Source organism: Rhinolophus sinicus, linkage group LG16 (assembly GCF_036562045.2).
Source record: "Rhinolophus sinicus isolate RSC01 linkage group LG16, ASM3656204v1, whole genome shotgun sequence".
Lineage (NCBI taxonomy): Eukaryota > Metazoa > Chordata > Mammalia > Chiroptera > Rhinolophidae > Rhinolophus > Rhinolophus sinicus.
Window position 1 is genome coordinate 2643100 of NC_133765.1, and position 17419 is coordinate 2660518.

The window sequence follows — 17419 nt, forward strand, 5'->3', positions numbered from 1 at the left end:
TAAAGTGTGGTTATACACTTGCTAGGGGGTTTGGGATAGAGGATAGGGCAGGCAACTGGGTTGGGAAGATAGTAATAGGCACTTTTAATATTTTAATGTCCAGAACGTATATGGAAGAAATATCACTGGCTAGAGTGTTATTCTACCTATGGCTTGGCATAACGCAATTTTCTCTCTTTGTATAGGTATGGGGACAGAGCCCCAGAGAGCAGTTTGCAGGCTCTCGGCCTCACGTGGAAAGGTGCTGGCTCGGGTAGTAGATGGCCGTCAGCTGTAATCAGCTATAATGGATGGCGGGTTGCGGATAGTGTGGCTCTCTGCCTCCTGTGTCTTCAACCCAGACGCCAGTGAGACTATAGTGGTATGACACCCCTACCTATGGCTCCCTGGGTGTTCCTTTTTGGCCTCACAATGTCCTGCGTTCTTATGTGGGGAGCGGAAGCTGAGACCCCATCTGACACCCCGCATGACAATAGGTCACAAGTTATTTGAGTTTACGTTACACATTATACATGATTTGGAAAAATGTATCTGACAACAATGTACACAGTTCCACAAAGATTTATTAAAATGCATTTTCTAGAATTTTAAAGTAAACCTACATTTTCAAAAAGAAATAAAATATTCAAAAATTATATCTTGCAACCTCTGGGACCACTCTGAATTTTTTTCAGGTTTTTAAAATAACATTTATTTTAAAAAGTGAACATGTACATAATAGGAACCTGAAAAAACACAAGAAGCAAAGAACAAAGTCACCCATAATCACAAGTATTTCACAATTTGATGGGTCCATCTAGGTCCCCTGTGTGTATTTATGATGTAGGTGACATTGAATCTGCCAGCAGTTTCTGAGTGTGGGCCGGGATCCTGTCTCGTGAAGCTGAAGAATAGAAACGCGGACCAGGAGAGGCAAGGAGTTTTAAAAAGGAGGATAGTTTATTAGAGGCAGGAGAGGAGTTTGCAGCTCCTGAGCGGGAGGGGGTCCTGAATGGGGGGTGCCCCCTGACTGAGGCAAAAGCTCTTACTTTTATACCTTCCCTTGCCTGTTTGGGGAAGGGGAGCTGTTTGAAGAAGAGAACTGTTTGAAGAAGGGAACTGGCACCTTCTAATGAAATTCGTCTACCAGGTTTGTTCTGCTTGCCCATCCTAAAGGAATTAGCAAAGTAACCCACTCTTATCTATCAGATCTGCTCCATTTCTCAGGCCAAAAGGAATTTTATGATTAACCTCAAGGCCTTGTTACATTATGTCCTGGAGCGAAGGAGTGATTTCAAAACCTGAAGTTTTAGGATATGGCTGTCTTTTCTTTATTCCACCAGGGACCTCCCTGTCTACCTAGGGACATGTTAACTATCCTGTATCATTTACACAACTAAGCATTCATTTTTATGTAATTAAGATAGTACAGTTATGTGTCATGCTTTTTCACACATCACAAGTATTTCAAAGTTCCAAAGCTATATGTTTATTTTGATAACCAAGAATACACTACACCAACTCAATCTGGAGGAAAAAATTTTATGAGGAAAAAATATATAATTCTGCCTTTCTTGATGACAAAAATTTCATAAAGACAAAAATGGCAACAGGCCTGTAGATAAAGATATTAAAACACTGCATGCCCTTAATGTTTGATGAAGAATAAGATATAAAGCAACAGAGGACACAAAGTATAATTCTAAGAGAATTCATTATCTGATTTATACTTTTCAAATATTAGCAAGCAAGTTTCCACTGAATTACTTAACATTGTATTCTTATAGTACAGCCAAAAAAGATTCACACTCTTCACTGGTTATCATGAAAATATAAATATGAACACATTTGCATACATCCCTCCTCTATATTTCCTTCTGCCTCTCTGCTGCCAACCTTGTGAAACAGTCCTGACGTCCGTTTCAGAGACAGCATTGTTTCCACTCTTTTAAAGCAAATTTTTGTTTTTTGTTTTTCCCCCTCCTATCTAGGTTTTCACCTCTACCTAATTTTATTGTATTACTTAGAAATAAAAATTCCCCTATGCTGCCCATGCATTTCCTTTTCTGTAAAAAAGGAAGTTGTGTGAGAAGAGGAAAGAAACTCTTTTTTTGTTTGTTTGGTTTTTTTTGGCTTGTACTGTTTATTTCACAACACTTCTATTGTTTTGAAGCAAATTAGGGACACAGAACCTGGGGCAGTGAGGCCTTTACAAGGAGGAAACGTGGACAATGGAGTATCTCCTATGAGAATTCCAGAATAGACATGCTGGGATTTTTGTTTAGAGATGGGCAAAAAAGAAATACAAATAGATCCCCCTCCCACCTCTCTTTCTTGCTTTTGCAATTGAGGGAGAGATCTTAATTTTTTTCAACGTGAGAAAAATATAATCTTTTTATTGGCTTGGAGTGATGCTCCAAACAGTTTCAGCCTTAGCTTTTCCTACGGTGTAACATGGCTTCAGAGATTAAACACTCCATCAACAATCATGTAAATGTTACTCTTTCTCTGTGCCCAGTACTGATGTAGGAATATTTTTCCCGTGAGTCCCCAAATGATGTAGATGATGCTGGATCTGCCGGCAGTTTCTGGGTGTGGGCCGGGATCAGGTCTCATGAGGCTGAAGAATGGAAACACGGACCCAGGAGAGGCAAAAAGTTTTAAAAAGAGGATAGTTTACTGAAAGCAAAGAGTCAGAGCTCCCGAGCTGGAGGGGGTCTTGAATGGGGGTGGCCCTTGATTGAGGCAAAAGCTCTTACTTTTATACCTTCCCTTGCCTGTTTGGGGAAGGGAGCTGTTTGAAGAAGGGAACTGGCGCCTTCTAATGAAATTCTCCTACCAAGTTTGTTCTGCTTGCCCATCCTGAAGGAATTAGCAAAGTAACCCACTCTTTATCTGTCAGATCTGCTCCATTTGTCAGGCCAAAAGGAATTTTATGATTAACCTCAAGGCCTTGTTACATTATGTCCTGGAGCGAAGGAGTGATTTCAAAACCTGGAGTTTTAGGATATGGTTGTCTTTGTTTATTCCACCAGGGACCTCCCTGTCTACCTAGGGACATGCTAACTAACCTGTCTCAGTAGTATGTTAAGTCCTAGGGACAAATGACAGACAGTGAAATAGTCACCAATCTCCAGGTCTTTAGATCTGTTACAATTATGCCTCAAGATATGATAAGAATGAATGACTTTTATTTTATTTTATTTTATTTTATTGAGTTCTAATTGACATATAACCTTGTGTAAGTTTGTAGTGTACAACATACTGATCTGATACATTTATACTACAATATGACTGCCATTGTGATGCTCTGTCCAGTCCCATAATTGTAATTTCCTGTAACAGTGGGAATAACATTACTTTTTAAAGTCCATGTCACTAACACTTTACCTGTGTAGAGGACCATTGTCCTCTCTCAACTCACTCCTCAGCTGTCCTTTCCTTCCCAGCAATCGCTTCTCCCTTCTATCAGTCTGGCCCCATTCCTCTTTACTTTTCTTTTTATTAAATTATGGACATTCAGAAATAAACTGGGCATTAAAGATCATCTGGCACAGTGTTTTTCAGAATGTGTTTTGATCTTCTAAACCACCTTCTCACAGAAAACCAAACAAAAAACCCCCAAGACGTAAAGCTAAGAACTTGTACCTGCTCCGAAAAGAGGAGAGATGCCATGCTTCACCTACTGAACCTTCAGATGAATAACCGCAACCCTTATTCATAAAGAGTCCCTGAGGGTGAGACAGGTTAGTGAGTATGATTGCTAGATAGATAGGGAGGTCCCTGGTAAAATGAAGAAAAGACAGCCATATCCTAAAACTTCGGGTTTTGAAATCACTCCTTTACTCCAGGACATAATGTAACAAGGCCTTGAGGTTAATCATAAAATTTATTTTGGCCTGAAAAATGGAGCAGATTTGATAGATAAGAGTGGGTTACTTTGCTAATTACTTCAGGATGGGCAAGCAGAACAAACCTGGTAGATGAATTTCATTAGAAGGCACCAGTTCCCTTCTTCAAACAAGTTCCCTTCTTCAAACACCTCCCCTTTCCCAAGCAGGTAATGGAAGGTATAAAAGTAAGAGTTTTTGCCTCAGTCAGGGGGCACCCCCCATTCGGGACCCACTCCCGCTCAGGAGCTGCAACCTCTTCTCCTGCCTCTAATAAACTATCCTCTTTTTAAAACGTTTTGCCTCTCCCTGGTCCATGTTTCCATTCTTCAGCTTCACGAGACACGATCCCGGCCCACACTCAGAAACTGCTGGCAGATCCAACATCACCTACATCAAGGGTCCTTTGGCAAAGTCCTAGGAATCCCCAGCCTAAGCCACCCTCTCATTTGGCAGGTGAGGAAGCTGAGACCCGGAGAGGGGCAGAGAACACATCCAGGTCACAGTCAACACTCAGGCTTCCCAACTCCCATTTCTGGAGCCCTCCCATGGTCTTTGCTTTCTTTCCTTACTACAGGATTTCAAAATCTTCTGGCCATGAGGGATCCCTTTGAAGTCTAGGGACTAAAGTCATTTCTAGTGGTTTGAAAACTACCTTCATTTGCCATGCCACCATCCCAGCCCTCAGAACTGGAGACATTCTATAGATTTTACTGCCTGTTCTTAATGCAGTCACTTGAAATTTTCTCAAGGGTGGAGAGGAGTAGGAAAATACATAGGATACACTTTAGAAATCATGAGTTCAGTTAACTGTATCCCCATCCTGGTCATCCCTGTGGCCATTTCAGAAGGGCTAACACACCAAAAAAGTGGCTGGGGCCAGTGGGGGTGGAGTTAAACTGTGTGCACAAGAACAAAAAGAGGTTTGTGTCTCAAGGTGGACTCTGACATGACCCATTGGTGCAGGGGTACATGATAACTAGCTTGTTCTTCTGCGGAAGTAGCTTAATGCCGATGCATCAGTCCCCGCACTCTGCAAGTCCCCATGTATGCCTCACTCCTACTGCTGTCATCAGGTATCTTGTTAGATGCACAGTCATGTCTGTTTTCTTTGTAATATAACAATATGGGCATTTATAAAGCTTCCTTTAATTTTTCAAGGTCAATGCAATCAAAGCACAATGCATCTTAATTATTAGCCCCTCTACCCCTTGCACAACAAATGGCAGCAGTCTGAGTGCCGGCACTGAGCTGAAGAAAGGTGAGTAAACCAGGCTGGGATTTCTGCAAGTCCCAGACAAAGCAGTTTTACATCTAAGGTATCTGGTTTTCCACAGTGCTTTTTTTCAGGCTACCTAAAAATATTTTTATATCCATCATTTCCTCTTACAGTTTGCCTATCAGCAGGGAGAAAAATATAGGAGTTCAGAACAAGTCACCCCAAGATGTGCCTCAGTGGCATATGGATTGTTCTGAACTAAAGGCAACTTTGGCTTCAGGCTTAAGAAAAACTTCTGCCCCCTGCCCCCCACTTTTACTATCTAGAAGAATTTAGATAATAAGATAATTAGGTAATCCCATAATAAGAGATTATCAGAGATAACCTTTTTTGACCTATCTATAGGGCAAGACAAACTTCTAATTACTGAATACCTGTCCTTCTTATCATGTCCTGCAATGACCCTTTGAAGCCCCCAAAGCACCTTACCTCATCTCTTGCTCAGAATGTCTTAGATACCCATTTTCCCTTTGTGTCTTTGAAACTCTCTTGCATGTGAGGTCTCATTTATGTGGGGTTCCCATGTGTACGTAAGTACTAATTTTGGTTATTTTATCTTGCTAATCTGTATAGAACCTTGAGGGTAGAGGAAAGTGTCTTCCACCTCTACAAAGACAATTAATTCAATTTTTCTGGAGAAACAGATCCAGCAATTTTATGTCGAGGGGCATAAAAGGAGTCAAAAGGGCACCATGTTATTTTAATGGTTGGCATCTCTTCGTCATCTTAACAATGGTGATAAATGGTTGTTTGGACAAATTTTAAGAGTTCAAATCCTGGTTCTACTACTTACTAGCCATATGATCTTGGACAAGATACTTGACTTCTGTCTGCTTCTATATCATTTGTAAAGTGGCTGATGGTAACATGGCAGTACCTACTTCATTGCCTTGTTGAGAGAGTAAATGACTTATATGTGTAAGAACCCAACAGCAAGAGCATATAGTAAGTTCTCAATAAATTTGAGCTATTATTGGTGTAGCGCTCATGGTTTACACAATACTTCCACAGGCTTTAGTAGCTCTTGACTAGGCTCCAGATCATTTGACTTTCAGCCCAGGCTGAAAGAAGTAGAAATTCAGAATATTCGGTAAGGTCCAGCACCCTTTACTGAACACTTCCCAGGGAGGATGTCTACGAGGTATTGTTTTTCCAGCCCAGTCCTGTCTCTGCTCCATGCCCTGGAGAAGCACTCTGCAAGTGCAGCACATTTCCTCTGCTCTGACAGAAGCTTCTATCTACCCAGGAAGTATGAACTTTCCCCCATCCCTGACACAGCAGGAGGCAGAGTTATGCACATTGCTGCTTAAGCCCCAGTAGTCCTTATCTCTCCACGCCAAATACCACTGGATATTCTTTAGAAAACCAATTCTGGGCTAGGAGAATTAAGCTGTATCATTTCCCCTGGTAAAATGTTTAGATGCCTTATAAAGCAACATCAAAAGCTGCTGGAGTGTGGTCACCATCCCTCCTCCACACTCCAAACAGGGGAAAGCGTTGACATTTTTTGAGAACCCAGTGCGTGTAATGCTAGGTACTATGATGCATACAGATAAGGACATGGGGCTGTCGAAGGCAGAAGCAACTTGCCCAGAGCACCACAGTGGCTAAAAGCTCTGGCTATGCACTTACCAGCTCTAAGATCTTCCTCAACCTCTCAGAGCTGTTTTCTCATCTGTAAAACTGGGATAGTAATCATATACATTGTATAGGGTCATTGTAAAAATTCAATGAATTAATTCATGTATTATGTTTAGCATAAAGGTTGACACATAGAAGAGTCTAATAAATGTTAAGTTTTATTATTATCATTACCTGAAAAAGAGGAGCAGCCAGGGTTTACTTTGTGCCTTTTCCATTACACCAAGTGGGGTCTTTGTCTCTGACTGAGTACAATAAGTTATCTCCGAATGAAAGAGCCTTAACGTCTCCCAGTGAAGCTCATGATGTGGGCATGGGGGAGTAGGTATGCGTAAGAAGTCCATCTTACTTGAGGTGAGAGTAGTTTTGTCCAACCGATGAAACAATCCGCTCATTCCTGACGGCTGACCAGTGATGATCCAGTCTTTCTTTGAATCCTTTTGTTGACAGCTACTCATTCTCTAATGGAAACCAACCCACTCCATTTGAATGCATCTCAGTTAGAAAGTGTGCTTCCTCCGTTCCTTCTCCCTCCACCTTCCTTCTACTTACCACGTCCTGTCTCTCCTCCTCCTTCCCCCTTTCATCTTCCTTTCTCTTCCTCTTTCTGCCCTGTCCTCTCCCTCTTTCCTCTCTCCTCCCAGAACTCCCTCCCATGCAAGGCATGAGAGCCTGAGGTCCCACTCTTTACCCTGACGTCACTATCTTATTCATGGAGAGCACGTTACGTTTTCAGTATGGCCACTTGTCCGGCTGATAGAATTGGTCTTCAACGGCCACAACAATCCTCTAGGTTTTGCAGAGTCTTTTGAAAGCAAAACCTTTTATCTGGGCCTTCTGGCTTGGTCTTCCAGTTCATTAATGTCATCCATCGGTTCTCAGTTTCCGTTATTAACCCCATCTAGAAGCACTTGAAACTTGAATTGATTGATCTGGTGTCTTGAGGCCCATCTGGCCCTATATGCAAGGCATGGAGAAGGCAGGGGCGCTGGGAACAACTCTCGGACCCCAATGCACACAAGCAGCCTACGCTGGTTCCAATTTTCCATCTAGAAGCCCCGGACTCTGCAGCCTGCGCGCTGCCTCCAGCAGCCTCCGGCGGCGCGGCAGCTTTAAGAGAGGGGCGGGGCCCGGGCACAGGCAAGGCAGGGCCAGCCCACAAGGTTCCTTTTCCTTTTTGATCCATTCAAAAATTACTCATTGCAAATTCCCGGACTGCTGGGAGGCGAGAAGGAAGGAGGCGGAGGAGCGAAGCTGCTGCCGACGCCGCGCTGGGGCACCCGGAGGCCCGAATAGCTGAATTGCTGGTCGGGCCGAAGCTGCTCGCGGGCCGTTCTGGCTTCGGTGGCCTCACCAGGAAGCGTCAGAATCTCGACACCCGGGAAGCTCTGCGCCGCCTCCGCCCTCTCCGCCGCCTCCCGCCCCGCTGTCGGCCCGGAGCCCCCTGCCCGACCGTAGTCTAGCTCCCTCCTCCCTCCGGGACGATCCGACTGGAGCATCTTCCCCGGCGATGGCTGGCCTCTGAGCCATGGCTCAGCACGGCCACCCCACCCCGCTCGGCATGGCCGCGAGAGAAGAGCTGTACAGCAAAGTCACCCCGCGGAGGAACCGCCAGCAGCGTCCCGGAACCATCAAGTATGGGTCGGCGCTGGACGTGCTCTTGTCCATGGGCTTCCCCAGAGCCCGCGCGTAAGTAGCCGGGCTTGCGGCCCTTGCGACCCCTCCCGTCCCAAGCGGCAGACCCTCGGCTTCGCTCCAGCTCGCCTCCCGGCGCCTGCCGGACGGGCGGCGCGCTCCCCGCTGCCCACGTCCTGCTGAGGGCAGGTGGGCGCGCAGCAGCCCGGCTCTCATCTCCTCCCCGCCGGGGCGCAGGGGCAGACGCCGCGCGGGAGCGCTGGCCTGGGGGCTTGCTGGGGATGCCTCAGGTGAGGCATGGCTCAAGGAGGCGGCACCTGGTTCGAGTCCCGGGAACCGTTCCCAGCGTCCGGCCTCCGCCGGTGGGGCTAAGCTGCTGTCCGCTAACCGCCGAGCCCCTGGGGAGGCGGGGCCCCTTGAGGACTCAGGTACCCTCTCGATCCGGAACGCAGGGCTAGCTTAGCATCCTCTTGATGGCTGCGAGACGGTAAGGGACCAGCGGGGCAGGGAGGCCGGCGCTCCCGCTGCAGCGGCTTCCAGGTCCGGATGCTGCTCTCTGGTTGGGTCTCTCACCGGAGTAGGAGGAGCGGGATCGTGGGTGTTGCTGCGTGTTCATTGATCGGGAGGAAGGAATAAGGAAAGCAGTTCTTTCAGGGGATCTGAGTTCTTGTCAGTGATGATGGCAGCGCAGAAATCTGTGGGTGCCTGAGAATAAGGAGGGGGAGCTGTCCTCCAACATCCTTCTTCCCCAAGGAGGGTGGGGTAGGGAAAGGCAGAGAGAGCGCAGGTGGCTGCCCCTGCTGCCTGCTGCGAAGAGGCCTGGTCCCAGCGCAAGGCAGCAGCAGTAGCCTCAGGGGCCTTCTGAAGCTGGGCATCCAAGATTGTGGGGCCGGAACCCTGTCTAGAAGGAAGCCAAGGCCCAGAGGTCAGGCCCTTCTTCCTTGGTTGCTTACAAATTTCTTAGGTGGGAACAGACAGCCTGGGATCCTGTGGGGTGCTGCTTCTTTAAATTACGTCACCTGGAGTGGGAGGTTGGGGAAACTTTATTAGGAAGGGCCAAGTTAATGAAACTTTTTTTTCTCCCCCGCCCCCTTCCAATTTTCAGATGATAACTCTAGGTTTCCCTTCCAGGGCCTCTGGGCAAACCTTGATTTTTTTTCCTTACTAACCTGGCTGTAACCTCTTAATCAAAGCAGACCTCTGATTTTATCATTCTACAAGCCTGCTGGGTCAGTCCATAATATGGACTGATGCTTCTGTCTCCCACTGGCTTCCAAGCACAGGGGCTTCAGTTCCTGATGCCAGAGTTGCAGGGAGAAGATGTGGTGGGCTCTGCAGGGGTGTGTCAGGTGTGGATGCTGCAAGTTAGGTCCTTCCTATGGATGATGCTGAGCATAGCTCTCCTTAAGAATGGAAGATAGGGGCCTGAAAGTCTGCTGGGCGATGCTGCAGAATTAGCACAGTCCCAGGAATTTTCCCATTATGAAATGAGGCCAGTGTAAGAAACTATTAGGTTGGTGCAAAAGTAATTGCGGTTTTTGCAATTATTTTTAACCTTTTAAGCTGCAATTACTTATGCACCAACCTAATAAATTGCTTAATTAAGGGAAGAAATACTTAACTCCTCAGACCATCATGTTTGCTATTCAAACTGGCTTTAAAGGGACATCTTTTTCCTGCACTTGTCCACATCCTGATAGATTAGGATGAGGGTCTAATTTTGGCTTGTTCAACCACTGAGATCTCATTACAACTAGCATTTGCTGATCACTTACTATGTACTGTTCTAAGCACTTTACCTACTATCCATTTTATCCTCCTAGCAACCAAACAAGAAAAGTATCTATATGCCCATTTTTTGAGTTGGGAAACAAAGGTTTAGAGAGATTATGCAACTGCTCAGGGTCACAATAGTAAGCAGTGAATCTGGGCTTCAAACCCAGCCAGTGTGCCTGCTCAGCTCAGCCCTCATATCCATGGCTGGAATGTAATGCATCAATGTGGGTAACATGTTAGTGCAATGCCTGGCACATAGTGGGCAGTCATTAGGTGTTAGCTATTATGTTAGTTTCTGCGGCTGCTGTAACAAGAAACCACAAACTGGGTGGCTTTAAGCAACAGAAATTTAGTCTCAGACTGTTCTGGAGCCCAGAAGCCCCAAATCAGTGTCACTGGGCTGAAATCAAGGCGACAGCAGGGCTATGCTCCCTCTGGAGGTTCTAGGAGAGAATCCATTTTTTGCCTCTTAGAGCTCCTGGTGGCTCCTGGCATTCTTTGGCTTGTGGCTGCATCACTCCAATCTCTGCCTCCATGGTCACATTACCTTCTCTCTGTGTCAAATCTCCTTCTGTGTCTTTTCTGTAAAGACATTTGTGATTGCATTGAGTGCCTCCCTGGGTAATTTAAGAAAATCTTCCCATCTCAAGATCCTTAATTATATCTGCAAAATCATTTTTTATTTTTTTTTTGCCATAACGTAATGTTCACAGGTTCTAGGTACTGTCTATGTGTCTATCTTTTGGGGAGCCGTTATTCAGCCTATTACAGCTACTATTATTATTACTAGCACTGCCTCTCTTTACTGAGAAGGTGACAGAGTAGATCATGATAAAATAGTCTAGGTGGGAGGGAGGTTGGGTTTGCTATTCTGTTTCCTTCAAATGCTCTGCCTTGGAGCGGGCAGAGCCCTTGGCAGTTACGTGATCCCTGATTTCCACTCCCTACCCAGGCTGGCATCTGTTTTACCTCAACCTAGAAAGGCCGACGTGGTCAGCCTTCCCCTTAATAACTTACCTCAGGTCAGTAAGAAGAGGGATCTCTCCACAGGGCCATCCATCAGAGATTTCAGAGAGCAGACTTTTAACTTTATTTTAGAGAGTTGGAAAGGCAGAGAACAAGGGCATCAGGCTTAGCTACTCAGAAGCCTCTTTTTTAGGTCTTAAGCCTGGAGGAAGGAACATGATGAAATTGAAAGCAGGAGACAGCAGGAATGGTCTCCTGGGAGCAGGATGACTTAGCTATGATGGGAAGATGGGATGAGACCAATGTCTGGAACATGGCCCTTTGGAGAGAATGGAGGTGGCCAAGGCTGACAGCTCTGGTTTCCCCTCTGGGTGTAATGGCCTGGTGTTGCTCATCAGGAAGAATGGACATTCTACCTGGCTCAGAGTCCAACAAGGTCCAGGTCCCATTCTAGCCTGTGCAGTTCTGTGGTCTTGGATAACTCACTTAAACCCTCAGGGCCCCACTGACTCCCTCTGAAGGGGACAGGATTAATTAGTGCATGCTTCTTAAGTGCTTGATGGAGCTACAGGGAAGAAGTGCTGAACAAGCAGGTGACCTCAGGATGTGTTCTTTCTAGCTCACTACTCCCCTGCAGCTGCGCTGGGTTTTTTCCATCCTACCTTATGACCTTCAGCCCAACTTGGACACTGCTGTGGAAGAACCTGCCACATGGAGGATTGAGGAGTGGTGGTGTGTGTGTGTGTGTGTGTGTGTGTGTGTGTGTGTGTGTGTTTAAGCAAGCAGAAGATAAAGAGGTATTAGGAAGGCCTCAGGAAGAAAACTTTCAAGGGGCCAAAATGGCCTATACCTTCCTTTTTCTTTCTATGTCCAATAGCACTTCTCTGTTCCAAAAGTTCTAAAGGTGAAAGTCTAGCTTTGTCAAGACTGGAGTGAGGTTGGTGGAAAGAAAAGGAAGAGTGTGTATGCTGGGCAAAGGCCTGAGGAAGAGGACACCTAACTCTGATAGAGTCGTTGCTTTGCATAACCCTACTGGATTTCACCCTACTGGTCTCTCTGTAGCTTGAGGCCAAGTGTGGGAACCAGTCACTGAACAATGAATTTGAGGAGCCCTGGCTGACAGAACTGTGCCTTTGTTTTGGATGAGGTTTGCTTGAAGCTGCCTGGGGCCAGGACTTTGTCTATAGCCAGTGGCTTTTGAATGTTTCCTAATGAATGATTGAGACATATAATCTTGCAAAAGGACACTGTGTCAGTGGTCAGATGTCCAGAGTTCTAGTTCAGCTTCTGGCTGACACTTAAAACTTTTTGGTCTTCCGTTTAACCCCTTTTTATCAATATCCTGACCAGCTTCTGTGTGTGGCAATACCTGTCCTGTGCAACTAACAAGGCTTTGTAAAGACACAATGAGGTCAGGGTAGGAGAGGACTTGGAGAAGTTAAAAGTATAATCTGGACACAAGATCGATGTGATTATGGAATTATTATGTTGGACTGGAAGAAAAGGAAGGAGATGAGATGCTGGTTGAGGTTCTAGGCAAGGATTTACATGGCTCTTGTCCTTTTTTCCTACTGAGAATGTTTAAACAATGCCTAGTTAAAGAGGCAGACAGTGACAGAAGAAAAGAGCTGGAAAAAAGTGTCTTTGCTCTGGAAAGGAAGCTGTGTTAGCTATGCCTTACTGCCCAAAGATAAAAGCAGCTCAGAGCTGGCTACACAAGCATTGGGAGGCATCTTGAAGAGCCCAGGAATTAAAGTATCCAGTTCCTCTGGCCTTTTCCAGCCTACCTGGTGAATTGACCCTGGGTTCCCTGAAAATACTTGGTTAACACAGCAGCTCTGAATTGTGGCTGATTCTGGGTGGGGGTTGCTTTCCCAGGAGTGTGGGGGTAAAAAGAGAAGACAAACCATGGACAATTTGGGGCTGAAGGGATCCTACAGGTGGGTACAGCAAGGAAGCCTCACACAGCACTCCTTTACGTGTGTGTTATTTTGCAGTTGAAGATTGCTCTCACTAACTATCCATCTTGATCAAGGCAGCTGTCCTGTGAGGTAAATCACATGGTAAAAGCCTCATTTTAAAGATGAGACTTGAGGCTCTGAGGAGCTCAGGGACTTACTCTGTGTGGGGCCATGTCACCATGACAGCCTCAGGCTAAAATGGTAAGTCGAGTGAACTTTCCAGGCTAGACAGAGGCTCTGATTCAAAGGGAAAGAGCCTGTCATGATTTTTGTTTTCACTTTATCGAGATCTAATTTATGTACAATAAACTAAACCTATTTAGAGGCTGATCATTTTTGGCAAATGAAAACATTGTGAAATCACCATAAGACACAGCACATGTCCATCACCCCTTAAAGTTTGTTTGTGTCCTTTTGCAGTCAGTCCATTCTCTACCCCATCCCTGAGCAGCTACTAACCTGCTTTCTGTCACTACAGATTAGTTTGTATTTCCTAGACTTATATATAAGTGGAATCAAACAGTGCATACTATTGTGCCTGCCTGGCTTCTTTTCTAATATTTTTGAGACTCGTCCATGATATTGCATCCAGCAGTAGTTTGTGTCCTGTTGTTATTGCTGAATAGATTTTGATATATTTGAATGTGCTAGCAATATGATTGTAACCCCTTGTACACAGGTTCTGTGAAAATTCCCTTTTGTACCCTCGTAATACCTTAGCTTTTTAGACCACTTTGGAGATTACAAAGCAGACATATGTACATAATCTCTATCAAGTCTCAATCATTGATAATTTCATGAGAAAACAGGTTCACAAGATTGAGTGCCACCGAGAGTGAAGAGCATCCTGCCTTACTACGCTCTCCTGTGGTTTTGTCACCACCCCACCCCCTGCCCTCAGCCGTCTCAAGCTCTAGCTGTTTTTCACTGAGTGGACAATAATTCTCAGAGCTACAGGCTTTGCTTTTCAGAGAGGAAACAAAACTAGGGGATCCTGTGTCTCACACCAGCTCTGCTCCTGCCTGTGACAGTGGTGGTGGAGCTGACAGTGCCATCCCCATCCCAGCAGGCATCTGGTGTATGTGTGTGTCTGTGTGTGTGTGGGGGGGAAGAGAGTGGGGAGGTCCCTCTACGTGGACAGGCAGGAACTGAAGAGACCCATCATCATCTGCCTGATACCCAGAAGCCTAACTCGTGCCAACTGTTCAGGCAGCCTGGGTTTGAATCCCAGCTCTGCTCCTTACCTGCTGGGTGACCTTTGGTGAGTTGCTGAATGCACTAAGCCTCAGTTTCCCTGTCTGTGAAATGTTGACACTAACAGATTTACCTTGTTGTGACGACTAAGGGTGCCTTTCCGCACAAATAGTTGGAGAGTGCCTAGCCTTCGGTAAGCCCCAGTAAGGAGGGAGGTGTTCCTGCTACTCCAATGGTGACTGTATTCTGCACTACTCCCTTTGTTTCCTGAGGCCAGGGTTGCCCTCCACTTGTACATCTCCCCTCTACTTACTGAGCTGTGGGCAGAAAGTAGTGAGTGTGGGGTAGAGGCCGACTGAGGCCTTCCCATAGCACTCAGTTCCCTTCCCCTGCACCTCTCTCTGTAGAGTGCCCCGAGGGATGCCAGGCCTAGTGGAAGCAAACCCAGAGACAGCAGTGGTGCCCACGCAGCTGACTATGATGAATGGCCTGGGTTGGGGATTTGAAGGAGTGCCATATGTTGTCTTTTGATTAGTCTCAAATGGAATCAGACTCCAGCCCTGGAGGGGAAAAGCAAAGTGCTCTCAAGAATGGCTCCTCTAGCTTGTGACGAGCACAGTCCCAGCAGCACTGCTAGGAGAATGAGGCCTGTGGGCCTATCAGCACTGAAAGCCCTTGTCTTCTTCATTGGAGGATTTTTCCTGGGGGCCCCTTGGTGTTATCCGGAGGCTTATGGGAGAATCTCTGGGTTTTCTTTTCCCTGGAAGATGCATGGATAGATGCAGTAGTGACACAGGTCCTCTGGACCTTCTGTCAGGGGCTCAGGGTATATGATAGCTGATCCTCTTTCTTGTTGGTCCATCTCGCTAATGTCCCCATTTTCCTGGTGACTTGGCCATCACATTCTTTGCCACCTACTCTTTATGAGGATGAGGCCTATGGTGAAGTGCCTCAGCTGAACATCCAGAAATTGTCTGAGCCCTTTGGCATGGGCACAGCATCCTGCTAAGTTCTGTGCCATTCCCAGGAGGAAAAGACGAATGTCAGGTTTCACCACCTGGCACTCTGAGTCAGCTACTCTCCCTAACTGGCTGCAAATCCTTCACAGGGACTCTGAGCAGCAGGTCTGCCTTTTCGTAGCCAGGGTGGATAACACTTTACAGATTGTTGAAAAGCTCAGGGTTCAGCTCACTCCCCACAGCTAGTCCAATGGCAACTCACAATGGAAGCAAACTTGGTTTACCAGACCCTGTCTCTGCGCTCTCACTCTGCTCTCAATTATTGGCTGTTTGGACTCACATCCATACTTTTCTTTCCCCTGGCCTCAGTGTTCCCAACCGTACAAGGGGTTGAAGTCAACCACCTGTCAGGTCCCTTGCAGTTCTGGTGACTTGAGAGTGACATAGACAAGTGTTTTTGGATAGCGCAAAGGTATTTTCACTGCTTCATGTATACTTTTCTGTTCCAGAACATTCGGCTTTTCTGTTTTTATTTTTATTTTGTTTTGTTTTGTTTTCCCCAGAGCTTTATTGTTAAATTCTTCTCTTCTCCCTTTAAAGAAAATTCTTAGGACTGTTGATATTCTAGAGTAAATAAATGGAAAGAAAGAAAGGTATGAGGCAAGTACAACAGTGGGAAGTTGTTTAACTAATATCCATTAGTATAGTTTTCAAATTGGTACATAATGTGATTTCTTGCAAAATACAACCAAACTGCTGGTTAAATGAGAGAGAAGGTTAGTGCCTCGAGCCCACCTCCTGGGGGAAATAAATTGCTAATAGGCACCTTTTTAATTAAAGGGACATCTTCCCTTCTGTGGGGTCACCAGCTGTTTGTGTAACAATCCCATTGTGTTCTGTTGCCCCAGTGGAAATATAAACATTCTTGTACATAAAGCAACAGCACCAATGAACTTCACCAAAACCAGGGCTATTGCCGCACGTAATGGGAAGCTGAAAGAAATACCACCGTAGCAGCTCACACAAGAGTCTGGAAAAAGCCAAGGGGAAGCTGATAGCACAGATGGCCAGAGGCAGCCAAATGTTTCAGGTTTTTTTATCAGGTTTTGTTGAATAAACCTTCTGCATGAATCAGGTAGCAGGATTGTTTAGAATCCTGCTTCCATGTCGACTGTGCCCTATTCAAAAATATTTACTGTGAGCATCCGCTCTCTAAATGTTTATTGTCTTATCTTGGGTAGGAAGCGCTCAGAGAGTAGGAAAGGAATCTGCCTCCGAATCTGTCTCCAATGGCTGCTTTTGTGTACAATCTATTTAAACACAGACAAACATGCAGAAATGTACAGGGTTGCTAGAGTTCTGAACCAGTGGCATCTGCTGTCTTTTTTTTTTTTTTTTAACTTTTATTTATTTAAGTGTGTTTTTCCAGGACCCATCAGCTCCAAGTCAAGTAGTTGTTTCAGTCTAGTTGTGGAGAGTGCAGCTCACAGTGGCCCATGTGGGGATCGAACCAGCAACCTTGTTGTTAAGAGCACGCTCTAACCAACTGAGCCAACCGGCTGCCCCCTGCTGTATTATTTCTTAACCTGTGTTTGAATTGCCTGCCTGCCCCATCATTTCCCTCATCAGATTTTATCCATCCTAAAGAACTAGTTCAACTGTAATACATTTGGCTTCCTTTCTCTTTCCTTCCCCTCCCCCCTGCTCCTTTTTCTTTTTCTCATCTTATTTTCTCAAGTCTTATTAAGCTTCATCCTGTGAAACAAGCTAGGTAGAGGGAATCATCTCTATATTGCCTACAAAGGTACAAAGTTCTTTGTCCAAGGTCCTCAGCCACTTCCACCCACAGTGATCTTTTCTCTTTGGGGCCTCTTGTAACATATCTTCACATCTTTGAAGAACAAGACAAAGAGAAAAAAACAACAACAGTATTGTATCTGTCTTATCTTCATGACAAGTTTCTTGGGTAATGCTATTTTTAAATATGTATAGACACTATGTATTTATGGACAGCTACTATAAACTATTAAAACAGCAGTTGGGAGTAAAAAGACTAATTAGATATAATCTCTGCCCTTGGCAAACTAGTGTGAAAGAGAGAGAATTGTGATAAAATGTGGTAAATGTGATGCAAGAGAT

At 45.5% G+C, this 17419-nt stretch overlaps 1 protein-coding gene across 2 annotated transcripts in view; it reads left to right on the plus strand.

Moving 5' to 3' along the window:
* The first annotated feature begins 7988 nt into the window (after positions 1-7988).
* UBASH3B (ubiquitin associated and SH3 domain containing B) overlaps positions 7989-17419 on the plus strand; it is a 138772-nt gene continuing 129341 nt past the window's right edge. The window contains exon 1 of one of the 2 annotated variants that reach the window (XM_019718584.2): positions 7989-8478. In XM_019718584.2, coding sequence (XP_019574143.2) covers positions 8318-8478 — 161 coding nt within the window. In that variant the 5' untranslated portion in view covers positions 7989-8317. The remainder of the gene's footprint in view (positions 8479-17419) is intronic. The other variant, XM_074321920.1, reaches the window with a different exon arrangement.